The sequence below is a fragment of the Mus musculus genome, chromosome X, assembly GCF_000001635.26.
Source record: "Mus musculus strain C57BL/6J chromosome X, GRCm38.p6 C57BL/6J".
Lineage (NCBI taxonomy): Eukaryota > Metazoa > Chordata > Mammalia > Rodentia > Muridae > Mus > Mus musculus.
In genome coordinates this window covers 12,757,444-12,775,661 of record NC_000086.7, presented here as the reverse complement: position 1 = coordinate 12,775,661, position 18,218 = coordinate 12,757,444, and the positions used below count along the sequence as shown (strand labels likewise).

The 18,218-nt window shown below is 43.4% G+C and overlaps 1 protein-coding gene and 1 long non-coding RNA gene across 8 annotated transcripts in view; one reads left to right on the top strand and one right to left on the bottom strand.

Moving 5' to 3' along the window:
- Gm14634 (predicted gene 14634) overlaps window positions 1-13,384 on the bottom strand; it is a 59,215-nt gene extending 45,831 nt beyond the window's left edge. Inside the window, exons 1-2 of the long non-coding RNA NR_045852.1 lie at window positions 12,676-13,384; window positions 5,327-5,433 (exon numbers count right to left, since the gene is read on the bottom strand). This is a non-coding gene — a long non-coding RNA (predicted gene 14634). The remainder of the gene's footprint in view (window positions 1-5,326; window positions 5,434-12,675) is intronic.
- Med14 (mediator complex subunit 14) overlaps window positions 13,068-18,218 on the top strand; it is an 87,227-nt gene continuing 82,076 nt past the window's right edge. For 5 of the 7 annotated variants that reach the window (XR_878029.3, XM_030251357.1, XM_017318510.2 and 2 more), the window contains exon 1: window positions 13,068-14,195. Coding sequence is in view for 6 of the 7 variants with exons in the window: in XM_030251357.1 (XP_030107217.1) it covers window positions 13,963-14,195 (233 nt within the window). In the remaining variant the exon portion in view is untranslated. The remainder of the gene's footprint in view (window positions 14,196-18,218) is intronic. The other 2 variants (NM_001048208.1, NM_012005.3) reach the window with 1 other exon arrangement.

Here is an 18,218-nt window from a genome sequence, read left to right as displayed (position 1 = left end):
ACAGTGTTGAGTGAATAGATTTTGGCATCGGGCAGAGCTTGTCATCAGCTGTGTGATCTTGAACAACAGAAACTTTCTAAGATTTTTGTCTCAGCAGCCTCACAATGAGGACAATAGCTATACCACTGGGCATGCACACACATGAGCACCTGCACACACAAAAGTGCAATACACCATGCACATGACATAATCTCACACAAAGCACCTTAAGACAGTGTTCTGAAGACTAGAGAGCCTATGTAAAGTCCTCAAGCTGCTGCCACTTTAGACAGTAATGTGCCTTGGAGGTCACAGATCAAACCCATTTGTGGATACTAGGGAATATCTCCTTGAAGGGATATTGTTTAAGCATAGTTGCAATGAACAACAAAAGGCTGCTGAGATGGCTTAGCAGATAAAGGTGCCCGATGACCTGGTATGATCCCTCAAAACACATGATGGAAGGAGACAAATGACTCCCCAAATCTGTCCTCTGGCATCATGCATACCATGGCAAATTTGCACACTAAAGAAAAGACAGCAGGGTAGGGGGATTTAGTACAGCTGAGCTAGCCATGAACAAATGCAAGAAAAGTGGGGACTTAATTTGGTCCAATAGAGAGGATATTAAAGAGGCAGAGGCAGAGGCAGAGGCAGGCGGATTTCTGAGTTGGAGGCCATCCTGGTCTACAAAGTGAGTTCCAGGACAGCCAGGGCTACACAGATAAACCCTGTCTTGAAAAACCAAAAACCAAACAAAACAAAAAACAAAACAAAACAAAACAAAACAAAACAAAACAAAAAAGAGGGTATTAAAGGATATATTAGTAAACAGAGTTGCAACGGCCTGTGTGATTTATAGTTTGGAAAAGTAAATAGAACCAGGATCTTGACGTTCCCACAACAGAATGGGTTTGATTTTGTGACAGGACAAGACAGTTCCTCCATCTTGTATTCTTGCTGGGGTCATTTCAGGTTTAACTAGAATTTGAACTCTATGATGTAGAATTGCACCATAAATTATCCAACCCTATTCTAGAAACCAAAACTCAAGATGCAAACCTTCTCCTCCAGCTAACAGTTTATCATAGCTTTTGTTAAAATGCCTGTTTGTGTAAACCTTCCCCTCTAGCTAACAGCTTATCTTGGCTTATAGCTTCTGTTAAATTGCTTGCATGTATAAACCTCCCCTCCAGCTATTGAGAGAGAGAGAGCAGTATGTGGTTTTCTTTTCTCTTTTCTTTTCCTTTCCTTTCCTTTCTTTTCTTTCTTGTTTTGCAGTGCTGAGATCGAACCCAGGACCTCAAGCATGCTAGGCAAGTGCTCTACCACTGTGCTATATCCCCAGCCCTTCTTTTCTGTTTCTGTTTCTTTTTTCTTTTTTTCTTTTTCTTTTTGGCGTTTAAAAGACCCTTAGTATATATGCTCAGGGCTACACTTGGGTCCCTAAAAATCTGAGTGTAGTCCCAGCTGGCTGGAATAGACTTTCAATTGGCTATAAACTGTGTCTTGAAGGGTCATTTCTGGTAGGCCCCCTGCAACAATTTCTCTTATTTTGCTGCCCCATGTCCTACTGAATAGACCTGATTAACCAAACAGTACCACGCGCACTCATGTACTTGTAGGCTAAGCCAAGTTTTGTTCCTGTTTTCACTGATCCTTGGCCCTCATTTCCCAGCCTCCCTTGAGTGTTTTCTGCTGACTGGAGACAACCAGTAGAAACCTGTTGGAGAACTGGGAAAGTTGTTCTATAAATTAAAAGATACATCTCCTGCTCCCCTTTCTTTTTATGCCAAGTGTACGGATCTTGTGATCATAAGCTTATGGAGCAGAGGACTCGGGTACAGGAGAGACGCTGAAGCAAATTCCCGATAGCCCAGGGCTTCGGACACCTTGGTATCTAAGAAAAGCAAAGCCCTGTGCACTGGCAGCCATACTTTCTAGACTTGGGACCCAAATCCCTCCTAACTGACACAATGACGGAGAATGAAAAAAGCTGGTCCTGGTCACGCATGCCTGCAACCTCAGCATTCCAGAGACAATAGCAGGAGGACCAATTAAAGATCATCACCAGCTACACAGCAAATTCAAGGCCAGCCTGACTTTACAAGTCTGTGTCTCAAAAATTTTCATTAAAAAATAAAGTAGTGTTTTCTTCAGGCTGGGCTTCACTTATTTTTGCTTTTCTGAAGTCAGAGCCCACAGTGTTACAGACTAAGACACACTCCGGTATTTGGCTGAGGTCAGCCTAGGACTGGGCAAGTCTATAAATGAGCTGTTACAACTACATACCAGGGACAGATGGGCTAAAGCTCAGTTCCGTGACTCATCAAAACAGGATGTGAATAGTCTCTTCAATCTATTTATTGTTTGTTCTATCTGTAAACATGCTCTCTCGTAAAGATTTAATGCTGTGACCTTAAATCATGACCCACAGTGTCAGATTATGGAATGCAACATCCATAAAGAGTCACTAACTGGCTTTTACACACATTCAGCAGGACAGATTGGCACCTTTTGCCAAATATAAGGCAATTTTGTCTAACTTTTCTGCAGTTAGGTGGAGATTCTAAGGGCTAATTAAAGGTTGGACCCAATGTCAGGATTCAAGGTACAGTTTCATTCTCTTGTACTTAGACATCTTGGTATAGAACACACCTTTAATAATCTTTTGACAGCCTGGCGTGGTGTTGCACGCATTTAATCCCAGCACTCGGGAGGCAGAGGCAGGCAGATTTCTTAGTTCAAGGCCAGTCTGGTCTACAAAGTGAGTTCCAGGACAGCCAGGGCTATCCAGAGAAACCCTGTCTCGAAAAAAAATAAAAACAAAACAAAAAAATCTTATGACAACATTCAGAGGAAATAATTTATTTAGCCTTCATAAATAGCGAAACAAATTTCAAGTTTACAAGACCAGTATGGGGTTTATATGTGTAATCTCAGGACTTAGGGAGCAGATGCAGAAGTAATACAAATGCAAGAGCAGCCTGGGTCACACAATTAAAAGTTCAGTTCTACCTGGACCACAGAGTGAGAACCGTCTCAAATCCCAACCCCCACCAAAGCAACTATAAAACTCAGGTTATAATTTCTATTTTCTTCTGGAATATGCTTCTCTCTAAACTTTATTTAGTTTGGAATTTGGAGTTTCTCTTTTGATTCATTCCATCTTCTTTAAAACCTGTAGAGAACCAAGAGCTTGGAAATGTGGTTTTAATTGGGAATACCAGACTCAAGAGTTCACATATATTCCTTGTAGAGCTCAGGGAATCCCATAGCTGCACTGGGCAGTGCAGACCTGACCTGAGCCCTCTGTCCGCAGCCTTGCTTTGAGCCTAGCACAAAAGTGACTCGTTTAAACGGTACTGGCTTCCCAACATTCTCCTAAATGTCATAGTCGTCCTTTCTTTCCCTTCATCTGGCAGCCTAAGCATTATCCCCGTCCCATCATGCTGTCTGCATTTCTGTATACCATGTGTGTGCCATGGAGGCCAGAAGAGGTTGTTGTATCCCCTGGAGCTGAAGTAACAGGTAGTTGTGAGCCCCCTCACCAGGGTGCTGTGGACTACACTTCAGTCCTCTGTAAGAGCAGCCAAGAGCTCTTAACTACCGAGCAGTTTCTTCGGAACTACTCCCATAGGCTTTACACGGAAAGATATCAGTCAGCCTGGGAGCAGCAGTCACCCAAAGGTGCTGGCTCTTTTTAGCTGTAGTGATCCCTTGGGAGAGAGGTCATTTTCTGTTACTAATCAGTTGGCTTTATCTGTGTATCCTTCCAGCTTAATGAACGGCTGGGCAAATTCATACTTTCTCACTCTGAGCTGATTTACTTTCTTAGTCCCTTTTGGCCAAGAGCCATGTAATTTATCCCCCAGAACATTCTTTTGCGAAATCCAGAACTGCCCTACTGAAATCCAGTCAATGGAAGGCCATGCAGGCAGCTGGCCTGGAGTCAAGCTTTTGTGTTCTTTTCCTTGTAAGAGAAACTGTTAACTTATGTAACAATGACTGAACAGTAGCATTTGTGAGTTAAGATAACACATTTGAACACTGCAACATAGACAAATGTAACATGTTTGTTACAGAGTAAGCTTTGTAGTGAACTTTGAAATGGAGTCAAGTGAATCTAAACTAAACTCAAACAGGCTGTCTTCCCTAATCTATTTTTGGCCAGGTGTGGGGTGGGGGGTGGGGGGACTATAAAGTCTTTTTTTGTTTTTTGTTTTTTGTTGTTGTTGTTGTTTGAGACAGGGTTTCTCTGTTGTAGCCCTACCTGTCCTGGCACTCACTTTGTAGACCAGGCTGGCCTCGAACTCAGAAATCCACCTGCCTCTGCCTTCCAAGTGCTGGGATTAAAGGCGTGCACCACCACTGCCCGGACAACCTAGTTTTCCAAGAAGTCCTTCTTCCCTATAGAGTACTTGTTGATAAGTACAATCACCCAGGAAGCTAATTGGTAAGCTCGCTGGCCTATCATAAATGTCTATACTTAAGGAAGTTGAATAGATGGTAAATACAGTTTCAGTAGTTGCTTTTTTTCTCTCCCGAGACAGGGTTTCTCTGTGTAGCCCTGGCTGTTCTGGAACTCACTGTATAGATAGACCAGGCTGGCCTCCAACTCACAGAGATCTACCTGCCTTTGTCTTTCAAGTGCTAGGATTAAAAGTGCATTCCAACAGCACTGGGCTAAGTTGCTTCTCTACATTTGAGACAAATCACAAACGGCAGTCAGGCGTATTGTTAGACCTAAGAAGCAACTAAAGCTGCAAAGGACAATATTAAAACTATGGCCACACGTATTATCAAAGTTGCTTTACAGTGTCTCACTGTGCAGCCCTGGCTGGCCTAGAATTCACTAGGTAGACCAAACTATCTTAGAACTTACAAAGATCCGATTGCTTCTTCCTCCCCAGTGCTGGGCTTAACGGCATGTACCATTGCCTGGCTACAGTTTTGAAGATCTCAACAATTTAATCCTTACCTGGCAAAACGGAGAAATTTCTCCTGTTGTGAGTAGATGAAATCTGGCCACATCAGGCTGTGACCCAGTCACCCTGTGCTCTATGGACATCATATAACCTTTGAGATACCTGGGTCTACGGAGCAACAACCTGGAATATTAGTCTTCTGCTGGGTAACAGTGCCAGGCAATGACCTTCTCATTATATCTAGCAAGATGTCTTCCTGTAATCTTCCCCCAGAGGACAAAGTGTCTGCTTTTCAATTGTGAAGAGGTTTCTTGTCCTCAGCACCACTGACCAAAACGTCGCTGTTGTAGGAGGACTGTCCTATGCACTATAGGAGCTTCCCAGTGCCACTTGCTTCTACCACCCCCACACCCCCATACCTGACAATGAAAAATGCTTCCAGAGGTTGCCAACTGGTTCCCAGAGAGCAGAGGAGATGCTGCCAATGCCACTGCTTCAGAGGCTGTGCTGAAAAGTCTCCTTGGGCCTGTGAATAAGAGCAAAAGTGATTTGGGCAGTGAAGAGTTGAGCAAAATGTAATCTCTTTTCTTTTTGTTTTTAAATTGAGATAAGGTCTTACTATGTAAGCCTGGTTGGCCTGGAACTGTATTTAGAGCAGGGTGGTCTCTAACTTGCAGAGAGCTGCCTGTTCTGGGATTAAATGTGTGCATGTACCGTGCCTTAATTTCTTGAGATAAGGTCTTATTTTATTTTCCTGAGACAAGGTCCAGTCTAGCCTTAAACATACAGATACTTGAAGATGGCTTACAACTTCTTATCCTCCCATCTCCATTTCCCAAGTATTGAGATTACAGGTATCTACTACCATGCCCAAATGATAGGGATTGAAGATGGGTTTTGTGCATGTTAGGTACAAACTGAGCTCCATGCCCAGACTAAGATGAGGTATCTTCAAAAATATTTAGCTGCAGTTATAGACAAGTATCACCATTATTGGAAAGAAAAGTCAACATTTTTCAAGTGGAAAAATATTAGCAAGATTTTTTTTGCTGTAATAGTTGTATTTTTTAAAAATTTTAAAAAAAAAGATTTATTTATTATTATATTTAAGTACACTGTAGCTGTCTTCAGATGCACCAGAAGAGGGCGTCAGATCTCATTACGGATGGTTGTGAGCCACCATGTGGGTGCTGGGATTCAAACTCAGGACCTTTAGAAGAGCAGTCGGTGCTCTTAACCACTGAGCCATCTCTCCAGCCCCTTAAAAAATGTTTTTTTAAGTTTTGCTGATGCTCAGAACAGATATAGAATGGACAGACATATTTATAAGTATAGTTGGGGGCAGCTAAATAAAATCAGAAAGGAAGTCCCAGGCTTTGATTCCAGTTTCTAGTTCATCTTTACAGTTTGGACCGATTCATGCTAGAGGTGGGAAGGGCAGGCACACACATGATAGAGGTCAAAAGGGAATCTTTCAACTTTCCCTACCAGTGCTGGTTTTACAAACTTGTGAATTTGCTGAGTGTGGTGGTACACACCTTCAGTCTCAACACTCAGAAGGCTGAGACAGGAAGATCTCTGTAAGCTGGAGGCAGCCTGGTTGACTTAATGAGTTTTAGGTCTTAACAACAGTGAAACAAAGTAACAAAGAAAAAAATCAAGAAGAAGCTAGTCATTTTCTCTAGGCCTTAATGATGTGACAGAGCAACTCTGGAGGCACCAGCGGAAGAGAAGCAAGTAGAATCCTCTCCTGGGGTAAAACACAATTTATTCACAAGGACAGAAAAAGTACTGGGGGGGTAGGAACACAACATGTCACAACAGTGGGGCACTGGCAAGCTTCCGGGCTTTTTTCCCTTTAAAAAAAATGTGACTTTCCTTTGTTGCTGCCTCCCTCCACCCCCACCCCCACACCCGCCTGCATGTGCCAAAAAGAGTGCATTGGATGCCCTAGAGCTGAAGATATACAAGCAGCTGTGAGCCACTACACGCACACATGCTGGGAATTGAACTCTTGTCCTTTAGAAAAGCAGCAAGCCCTCTTTTAACTAACTACTGAGTCATCTCTCTTGCCTCCAGCCCTTGTTGATTTCTATCTTAGAGTATTATAGCATTGCCTTTCATTGACAAAGTTACTGAAGAAAGGAAGCAACTTTGTTGACAACTACTGTAGCAAAGTATGTGCAATTAGGAACACATTTCCTTTCACCTGAAGGTCCACAATCTCTGACAAGTATTCAAGCGATTTAATTTACATACAAATGACCTAGGAAGACTAAACTTCTTTGATTGGCTAGCATCCCATAGTTTTCTCCTAGCACCTCCCCACTAAACCTCCAGCCCAAAGAATCCTTACAATAGTTTTGAGTTCAAAGATGAAAAGGCTGAAGCAAATCAAACTAGTATTTATATTTAACTAATCTAGTATGCCTTTCTATTTATTTGTTTGTTTGTTTGTTTAATTGTGGTTTTCTGAGACAGAGTTTCTCTGTGTAGCTCTGGCTGTTCTGGAACTCCATCTGTATACCAGGCTGGCCTAAAATTCAAAGATCCAACTGCCTCTGTCTCTGTGTAATCCCAGGAGGCTGAGGCAAGGGGATCATTATGAGTTCAAGGCCATCTGAGTGGAGATGCAGGATATTGGGTAAAGGAAGACAGTGGTTGCTACTGTCTTAGGGTTTTACTGCTGTGAACAGACACCATGACCAAGGCAACTCTATAAGGGCAAGCATTTAATTGGGGCTGGCTTACAGTTTCAGAGGTTTAGTCTGTTATCTTCATGGTGGGAAACATGGCAGGATGCAAGCAGACATGGTGCTGGAGAAGGAGCTGAGAGTTCTACATCTTGATCTACAGGCCCCAAAAGGAGACTGTGTGCCACACTTGAGCACAGGAGACCTCAAAGGCAATCCTCACAGTGTCACACTTCCTCAAACAAAGTCTCAGACAGTGACACTTCCTATGGCCAAGTATTCAAACACATGAGTCTATGGAGCCATATCTATTTAAAGCACTACACTGGCTTAGGATAAAAAGCCTATGCGGCCTTGGAGACAGCAATAAACTAGGTACCTAAGAAAGGCACATTTCAGTTCCTAGCGGGTGTAAAGAGTAAGGTTGTGTGTGTGCAGCATTTAACATGTTTTGTTTCCTAGATCCAGCAACTGTAGTATCACAAAACACCTTGTTTATCTGTGTCTGGTAGCACTTGACATTAGCAATGGGACCCTGTCCTCATGCTCTCCCATGAAAGCAGAAAGTTCTGAGTGGCATGGCTGGATCCTAACTACTTTGTGATCCGTTGGAAGGCAGGATGGCACACACAGCCTTTCAGCTGGGCTAATCTCCAGGGGACCATGACAAAAGCAGGAGCTTGAGCAGGTGCTTCTCGCCTGAGCTACTTCCTCATCTGTGCACCAAGACAGCCTCATTTCATTGTGATTGAGAAGAATTAAGGCCTGGAATTGCTGGGGATGTAGCTCAGGTGGTGGAGTGCTTGCCTAGCAACTACAAAGCCCTGGATCCCATCCACAGCAATTCAGAAAAAGAAATACTTGGTATGCTGGTGCAGGCCTGGACTGGGAAGTAGGAGAATGATCAAATAGACTTGAAGGTCATGCACTCTACTCAACATATGGAGTTTGAGCCCAGCCTGAGCTATAGGAAAACCTATCTCAAAACAAACAAAACAAAACGCAAACCAAACCAAAAGTGAAACTAAAACCACCAAAACAAAGGAAACACTTTGGGTCCTCACCTGTGGTTCAATTCATTTTGCATAGCGGCTCTGAGACTCTGCCTATTTGTGAGACTTGAGGGCACTGGAACTTGGCCATCAGCTAAGATGCTGATGATGGCTCTGCTGTTTACTGTGCTGAGATTTGTTTGGACTCTTCTTGAAGAGAGACCCTGTAATCTTTCGGGAGCTTCCAGAGTCTTGTAAATTTCATGTGTTTCTTGTACATCCTTAGCTTTCTGAGTCTTTTACCTCTCTCCAGAATTGAATGTTTCAATTCAGAGGAAATAAATTGAAACAGAACCACAGGTGGGCTGCTCATTAACAAAGAAATGAGGCAAGGGAAAAATCCATTCCCTAAGGAAGAATAATTAGACTTTTTTTTGAAACAGGGTTTCTTTGTATAGACCGGGCTGGCCTCTAACTCAGAGCTCTGCCCGCCTCTGCCTTCTGAATGAATACTGGGATTAAAAGCCTGCACACCTGGCTAATAATTAAGATTCTAAATGGGGACTTCCTTTCCTTCAAAAGTGCCTGTCTTTTTCTTCTTTTTTGTTTGCTCATTAGCAACCATTCATTTATAGGATATTTAATTTTAGTATAGCTAGAAAAAAATTAATGTTCTAAGCCTAGGAATTTTTGAGATAAGACCTCACTGTGTATCCCTAATTAGCCTAGAAATCCCTATGTAGACCAGGCTGGCCCTGAACTCACAGTGCTCTGCTTATCTACACATCTCACCCTGATAGTTTCCTTCTACCCACATATTGGCAAGACTCTCTCTAGGTAGAACCTTACTATCTAGTAAAATACAAAAAGGTAAGGTTTGTGGCTGTTTATACAAGAAAACACAATTGCAATCCTAGTAACATACAGAACTGTAAAGTATTAGAGAAGACTCTATGGATCATCTTATACAACCATCTTTTGTATGTAACAACCAGAATGTCTTAGCAGAAGTCAATAATGTTTTCTTTCCTTCTTTTTTTCTTTCTTTCTTTCTTTTTTTTTTCTTTTTTGGTTTTTCAAGATGGGGTTTCTCTGTGTAGCCCTGGCTGTCCTGGAACTCACTCTGTAGACCAGGCTGGCCCTAAACTCAGAAATTCTCCTGCCTCTGCCTCCCAAGTACTGGGATTAAAGGCATGCGCCACCACTGCCTGACCATCAATATTGTTTTCAAAAGAGAGAAAAACCTTTCAATAAGAAAAGTCAAAACTGGAAAAGGAATGGTCTGATTCGAGCTGACACGAATTTATTGTCTGTTCCTCATGAAAATTAAAAAGACAAGAAATGACCTTATATCAGTGTGATGGGTATTCCTGGTTGTCAACTTGACTATATCTGGAATGAACTACAATCCAGAAATAGAGAGCACACCTGTGATCCAGATGGGTTTTTTTCCCTTTTTCCTTCCTTCCTTTCTTTCTTTCTTTCTTTCTTTCTTTCTTTGTTTTTTTTGTTTTTGGAGACAGGGTTTCTCTGTGTAGCTCTGGCTGTCCTGGCACTCACTTTGTAGACCAGGCTGACCTCGAACTCAGAAATATACCTGCCTCTGCCTCCAGAGTGCTGAGATTAAAGGCGTGCGCCACCACTGCCCGGCATGATCCAGATCTTGAGGCTAGAAGACACAGGCTTCTAACCCAGATCTTGACATGGGACAACACACACCTTTGATCCAGAATTTAAGGCATAGTAGCCATGAAAAATTTAGGCTCAGGCAAGGTAGTATACGCCTTTAATCCTAGGAGACTGCGGTAAGCAGATCTCTGAGTTCAAGGCCTGCCTGAGAGAGCAAGTTTCAAAACCAGGTGTGGTAGTACACTCCTTAAATCTGGGCCACACCTTCTGCTGGAGGCCTATGTAAGGACAATGGCGGAAGGCTCTCTCTCCCTCCTTTGCCTGCTTGACCTTACTTTCCAGCACATCTGTTGGAACCTACTTCTTCAGGATTCCAGCTTATAGAGAAGGCCAGCTGAAATACCTAGTCTCATGGGAATGAGCAACTACTAGATTCTTGAACGTCCCATTCACAGTTGCCCATTGTTGGGTTAGTTGTACTGCAGACTATTAATCACTACAATAAATTCCCTTAGTACATAGAGACATTCTGTAAGTTCTGACTCTAGAGAACCCTGACTAATACAGTCTTCTAGAATGGACATGAATAAAAAGTATACAAATGATGAAGATGGTGAGCAAAAAGAACCCTTGTATACTGTTGGGGAGAATTCAAAATCTCCACAGGCACTTTGGAAAACAGCATGAAGGACCTAAAATCACTAAAGAGATTACTGAGTCAGTAATTAAATTTTCTGGGTATACATTAAAAGGGAATGAAATTACTATGCCACATATCTGCACAACTCTCACTTTTTTTATTTTTAATTTTTTTTTTTTTTTTTTTTTAAACAGCAAGTTTAATTTCTTTTTTTTTTTTTTTTTTTTTTTTTTACTTTTTTTTTTTTTATTTATTTATTATATGTAAGTACACTGTAGCTGTCTTCAGACACTCCAGAAGAGGGAGTCAGATCTCGTTAGGGATGGTTGTGAGCCACCATGTGGTTGCTGGGATTTGAACTCTGGACCTTCGAAAGAGCAGTCGGGTGCTCTTACCCACTGAGCCATCTCACCAGCCCTATTTTTAATTTTTGAGACAGGGTTTCTCTCTGTAGCTTTAGCTGTCCTGGAACTCATTCTGTAGACCAGGCTGGCTTTGAACTCAAAGAGATCTGCCTGCCTCTGTCTCCTGAGTGCTGGGATTAAAGGTGTGTACCATCACCACCATGCTAATGCTTTTTTATTTTTGAGGCAGGTTCTCATATACTCTACACTGGCTTTGAACTCATTAGGGCGTTGAGAGCATCTTTAGCTCCTGGTCTTCCTGCCTCTAATTCCAAAGTGTTTCAATTACAGCACTACACTGGACAAATACAGCATTATCCATAATAACCAAGATACAGAAATAACCTGTGTTTATCATGGAGAGAAATCAAATGGATAGAAAAGATGTAGCTGAGTGGCAGAGAATGATAGGCATAGCTCTATCGAGGTCCTGTGGTTTATCTTCAACACACCCACAAAAAAAATGTGTGTGTCTCATCATGTACAGTGTCCTAGCATTCAGGAGTGAGGCAGGGGGGATTTAGCTTACAGTCAGTCTGAGTTATACTGTGAGACTGTAGACATGTCTATTATATATCATACACAATGAAATGTCACCTGCAACAACATGTATGGATCAAGAGGACATTACATATTGTCAAATAAGACAGGCACACAAAGCCAGTATCTCTTCTCACTTCAAGTGGAATCTTAACAAGTCCAATTCACTAAAGCAACAGTAAATAATTTTTATCAGATGCTGAGGGCAGAGAAAAGGGAAATGTTGCTCAAAAGATACAATGTTTCAGTTAGGCAGCAATATGTTACATAGCGATGTTAGTTAATATCCCAGATATAGAATAACATCTCCTACAGATAAGAGTGAATTTTAGTTGGACATGAGGTGCACACCAATAATCCCAAATACTTAGGAGACTGAGGGAGGGGATCACAAGTTATCATTCTAATTTACATAGCAAGTCCCAGGTGAGCCTATGTCATTTAAGGAGAACCCAACTCAATAAAAAATAGCTGGGGATATAAAGGCAGAATGTTTGCCTACTATAGGCAAGGATTTGGTTGGATTCAATCCTTAGTCCTGCAAAAGGCAATGTTGTGGCAGGAGGTGGTGGTATATTCTAGCTGTCACCACAAAGAATAAAGTATGAGAGGTGATCAAAGTCAATGAGTCCGATTTGTTCATTCGGGAGTGTATTCATGCACTGTACCCCATAAACATATGCAATTTAACACTGTACCCCATAAATACATGATTTATCAATCTGAAAAATGGATGAGGTAGTGGAGGAGCTTGTGATCCCAATTACTTTGAGCTCAAGAGCTAAAAAATGCCAGCCCCGACAACACAGTGAGACCAAGAATCAAGAGCACTGCAATTGTACAAGTGGAGAACAAAGAGAATTGTCTAACCTTACGATCAGCATGAGCATCTGTTACACCTGCGAGAGATGAAGCTGCAAAACGATGTTTAGGTAGGGTCACAAAAATAGACGCTTTTAACAGTTAATTTTTCCGTGACTTGTGCGTGAGAATAGCTAGGTTACTAAACAAAAAACAAAAATAAACGCACACAAAAAAACTTTCGAAGCCCAGACATCACGAAAGACCAATTGCTTCCGAATCTATGGAGGTGGAGGGAACCCACAGACATGTTTAAAGGCTTGCAGTTCGTTTCAAACAGAAGCCAAGATTAGAAAACAGACAAAACATGTGGATTTTGGGAGAAAGAGGCTGTAGTTGGAAAGATGAAAACCCAGGCAGGATAGGGCGGCTACTGCAAGGGCAGGGACAAAAGCCAAGAACACCAGCAAAGGATTTAAGGACTACATGTGTTTCAATGTTGGGCTTTGGGTGACAGCAAAGGCGCGGCACACAGGAGACTGCATTCAAATGACGTTATTGTGTCGTTGCTCTTGTCCCACAATTGACAAAAAAAAAAAAGGAAAAAGGAAAAAAAGAGACTGTAACGTTTTCTCCCACGCGTCGCGCCAGGGTCGCCTATGGGCGGAGCGTGCGTTGGACAGTCACAGCGCGCGGTCGCCGCAGGCCGCCTTTTTGGGGCCCCGAGAGGAGAGACGGGTGGTTTCTCCGCCAACCCTTCTCCGTTCACCGTCCCGCTGCGGTCGCCTAGGCGGGGAAAAAGAGCGCTTAGGGACCACTGACGTTACTGTGACGCGGCCGCTGGACTGGCGGCGCGGCTTCCGGCGCCTTGCGCCCACCCCCCTTTCCGCTTTCCCGCCCACGCACCTCCTGGCTCCGCCCCTCTCCCACGCACCCCCTCCTCCTGTCCCCCAGAACAGCACAGCGCGGGGAACGGTCGCAGGTTGCCTTTGGAAAGGGCCTCCCGCGGGTTCCCCTTCCGTTCTGCCTGGCGACTTCCGCTCTCGGCCCAGCAACATGGACGCTATAACCCGCCGGCCGGGCGGCCGCTGAGCAGTCGCGGAAGCTTCCCCACTTGAGTGGCGGCCGGCCCGCCTCTCTGCCCTCCCGCCCCACGCTCGCCTCCCTGCGGCCGGCCGGCCCGGCCCTACATGGGGGCGGGCCTCCGCAGCTTGGGCTCGGCTTCCTGTTCAGAGGCGGCCTGGCGCTAGGCGGCGGCCACTCTGCCCGCGCCCGCCTCGGTGCGGTCACCGAGCCCGGGAGGAGGCTCCAGGGCCGCATCTCAGGCGGTTGCCCCGAGCCGGGCTGTACGCCGCCATGGCCCCAGTGCAGCTGGACAACCACCAGCTGATCCCTCCTGGCGGCGGCGGTGGCAGCAGCGGCGGCGGAGGCAGCAGCAGCGGCTCCGCGTCTGCCCCGGCTCCCCCGCCGCCCGCAGCCGCTGTGGCGGCGGCAGCTGCGGCGGCAGCTAGCCCTGGATACCGGCTTAGCACGCTCATCGAATTTCTGCTCCACCGGGCCTACTCGGAGCTTATGGTGTTGACGGACTTGTAAGTGCTGCGAACCCATGCCTGCTTCCCGGCTCCTCACTTGCCCTTCCCGCCTTCAAGAGAGGCTTATGCTTGCCATTTACTGAGCTAGGCTGCTGAGCGTAGAATTTGGAAATTCATGGGGTTTAGGTTCTGGGGACAGGGAGGAGGTAACTATTGGGGATCTGGTTGACGATGAAAGCACGGAGACTGGTTAGTTTCGCATGTTAACACTTGCGCTGAAGATTGTCTTTGGGATTTTTGTCTTGAGTTCCCAACAGAAGTGTATTAATTTCTATGTGGAATATTTTCTAAAAACCTAAGTCGAAGAGTAAGCATTGAGGACTACGTAGAATTCGAACTGAACGGGATTTTCAACGAAGGGAAATGTTTTACATCTTTTTTGACAATGTTTTAAATGAAGGTTGCAATTGTTTCTCTTAAAATGCCGGAGGTCGATTCTGTGTAAAACAATTACATTATAAATTCTGATTCTTTCTGCAACATTTGAAAGCGTGTTAAGTCTTTATGGATGTAGTGAAAGTAGAATACTTTTTTTCTAATGAGCCTCCGGGTTTCAGTCTAGTTACCTATGAAATGCCTTGGGGCGTGATTAGGGTGTTAATACCTTCAGAGTACAAGCCGACTACACGGATGGTTCACTATGTGAATAAAAGGTACTAGGAAAATTTGAAACTCTTTAGCATCTTCTACCTGAGGTCCATAAAAGTTTTCTTTTTACCTATTGTTAGGCTCCCTCAGGTTTCCAGGGAAATACGTTAGTATGTAGACGCTAGGATGTATCTTGCAATACTTTGTTACTGGAGAATTACATTGTACATGACTAAAAGAATTAGGGCGGGCTTCACTTACTCTTGTAAAACATTCCCTTTCAGTTTTGATGTACAATATTTTATTGAATGAGACAAAGCTTAACCTTATCAAAAGTGGTGGCGGTATTACTATTCTCCTTACTATTGAGACGGGGTCTTCCTGTGTAATCGGGCTGGTCGCTAACCTTCAGTTCTGGCTCAGCCGCTTTAGTGTTGGGATTACAAGTATGAGCCACTACACCTGGCTGAGATTTTTTTTTTTTAACACACGATTTCCTCATCTAGTAAGAGCTAGGATTACAGGTGTGTGTACGTCCCTCACCCCGTATGGCTTCTGACTGAGTGATCTGTCAAGCTTAGTTCTTGTAGTAATGTACGTATATTGCATGTGTTCATAAGAATTCAAGACAGTTTAATATATGTCCTGTGCGTAGCTGTGGTAAAAAGACTGATCATGGATCATGTGATTGGTTTTCTGTAAAGAATTTGTAAAAATGTATTGAATTGTGTTCTATTTTTAATTTTAGGATTTAGTTTATGGAGAGAGATCTGTTTTATTGATATAGAATAATCTATGTTTAGTCCCCCCCCCCCATCATTTGTATGACTCCTAAACATATCTCAAGCACAGCCCTCAGCTGAATTCCACATTCTGTGTCCAGATCCTTACAGCTCAATATCTAACCCAGAAGCTGTGTTCAGTGAAAAATAAGAGATTTGTGGCCCAGGGTTTCGGAAGGTAAAAGCAAGAGGATCACAAGCTTTAGGCCAGACTCAAAGTACAAAGTGAAACTCTAGTTTCAAAAAAGATTCCATAGCCAAACATGGTGGTGCATGGCTTTAATCCCTGCAGAGGCCCCACGTGCATGCCAGTCTTACGTTTGAGACTAGCCTGGTCTATATATAGCCAATTCTAGGACATTGAGGGCTACATAGTAAGACCCTGTCTCAGACTAACCACCCCCCCACCCCCGTCTAGAAAAAAAACCACAGGGAAAAAAATGTTTAGAATCGCTTCTCTATGAGAGAGAGCATAAAATTTGTGGCTAAACCAGGATACCTTTGAACATGGGGAAAATGTTATAAATATAGTAGTGTATATCTGTAGCCCTAGCACTTCAGAGGTCAAGGCAGGAGCATCAGAAATTAAAGAACAGCCCGTAGGCAACATAGGAAGTTTGATGTCAGCTTGGGTTGCCTGGCATTATATTTCAGTAGTAATAATGATAATGCACATTGGTTAGGGAATGTAGCCTAGTGGTAGAGCGCTTGTTAGGTCCTGACTCCCTCTCTCCAGTGCTACACATTTTTTTTTTTTAAAGATAGAACAGCAAGCCTACACTGGGACTACGCTGTACCAACCAGAACATCTTTAAGGCCTTGGGAACTTTGCCTTACCTACTTTACTTGTTTAATTCATATGCTAATAGTCTCATTCTGTTCTGTCAACCTTCTTGCTGTTTCTCATAGTTCTTCACACAATTTACAATTGGATAATAATGCCTTTTGTTCTTTTTCCAGAAATATAAGTGGTTTTCCTTCTCTTTTCCTTTAGGTCTTAGCTCACATAGAACATAGATCAAAGACTTTCTCCAAGTGCTCACAGAATAGTATTTGCACCCATCCTCCTCTTTTGTTTTCTTTTTTTCCTACAGTGCTCATTCCTTGAGACATCATTAACATATTGTGCCTTCTCCTTGGAATAGGAAATTCAGGAGAACAAGGATTTTGATTTGTTTTGCTTTTCCACATGACAAGACCAATGCCTGGCATGTACTTGGGGGCTTTTATTTAGTACACGAATGAACGAATTTTCAGATATGTCTCAATTTTTTTTTTTTTTTTTGTTTTTGGAGACAGGGTTTCTCTGTGTAGTCCTGGCTGTCCTGGAACTCACTTTGTAGACCAGGCTGGCCTCGAACTCAGAAATCCGCCTGCCTCTGCCTCCCGAGTGCTGGGATTAAAGGCATCAGCTATGTCTCTTAAACCATTGATGATTATGGGAAAAGCAAGTGCTATTCTTGATACTTAAAACAACAACAACAACAACAACAAAACCCTTTCCAATTAAGTGTCAACTAAGATGACAGGGTTTTGTTTCTGAGACAGTTTTACTCTTCTCTAGGTTAGGTTGGCACAGAACTTTGTATATTTTTCTGCCAGCATATTTAGGTGATTTGGTTTAGCATCAAATTTCTAGATTTTTTTTTTTTTATGCCTGTTCACCTCCAACATACACCGATGCTTTCTGCCTTAATATTTTAGGGGCATAGATTCTATTCTTTGCTTTTTACCGCTTGTTTGTTTGTTTGTTTGTTTTTGAGACAGGGTTCTCTGTGTAACCCTCCCTGACTGTCCTGGACTCGGATTTGTCGACCAGGCTGACCTCCCAACTCCTGTCTGCCTCTAACATGGCCTGGGATTAAAGGTGTGAGCCACCACACCTTTGAACCTTTTAAGGTCAGAAAATGGACATAAACGTTTACTAAAATGTGGCATAAATATGCTTGTTCTGTACTTTTTTTCTTTCATCATTTGTATCTAAGAGCTTTTTCTCCATGTGGTGGGTTTTCATAAAGGAATTTAAAATAGAAGTGTAAGCATTGGGAGAAAAGGGAGGCAGGCAGCAAGTCCCGTCTTTTGTTTTAGAAATGCGGACCTTTGTTGGTGGGAGCTGATCCTTTCGGGTCTCTGGGGACAGGTAGGAGCTGGAAGGATGGTTTCTGCCTTCCTATTTACCCCTGAGCTCTACTCTACCCCCATCCCCCAATCCTCACTTTTGTCACTCTTGAGAACAAGGCTTCTCTGGGAGTACTGTGAGGGACTTTTATCATGTAGAGGAACTTTTCCAGGGCCTGCTTTTATTTGCAATCTTTGAGACTGGGTCTTACTTCACACATCTTTGGCTGGCCTTGAGGTGTAGTCCTCTCCTCTCAGCCTCCCAGGTGCTTACGATCACAGGTGTATGAGGTACCATATCTGGTTCTTATTTGTAGCCTTATAATAGGCCCTTAATTTCTACTTGGCTTTGTGATATACTAGCCTTTTTAGTCTCTACTTAGTTTAAGCCTTCCCCTGCCCCGGACCTCTGGCTTGGTGTTCATCAGTGTCCTAAAGCCCACCTCTCTCCTAGAAATTGAACCCTGGAATGTGCTATGCAGGTTCTTTACCACTGACCTATACATACCCGTACTCCCTGCCTAGGTTCTCT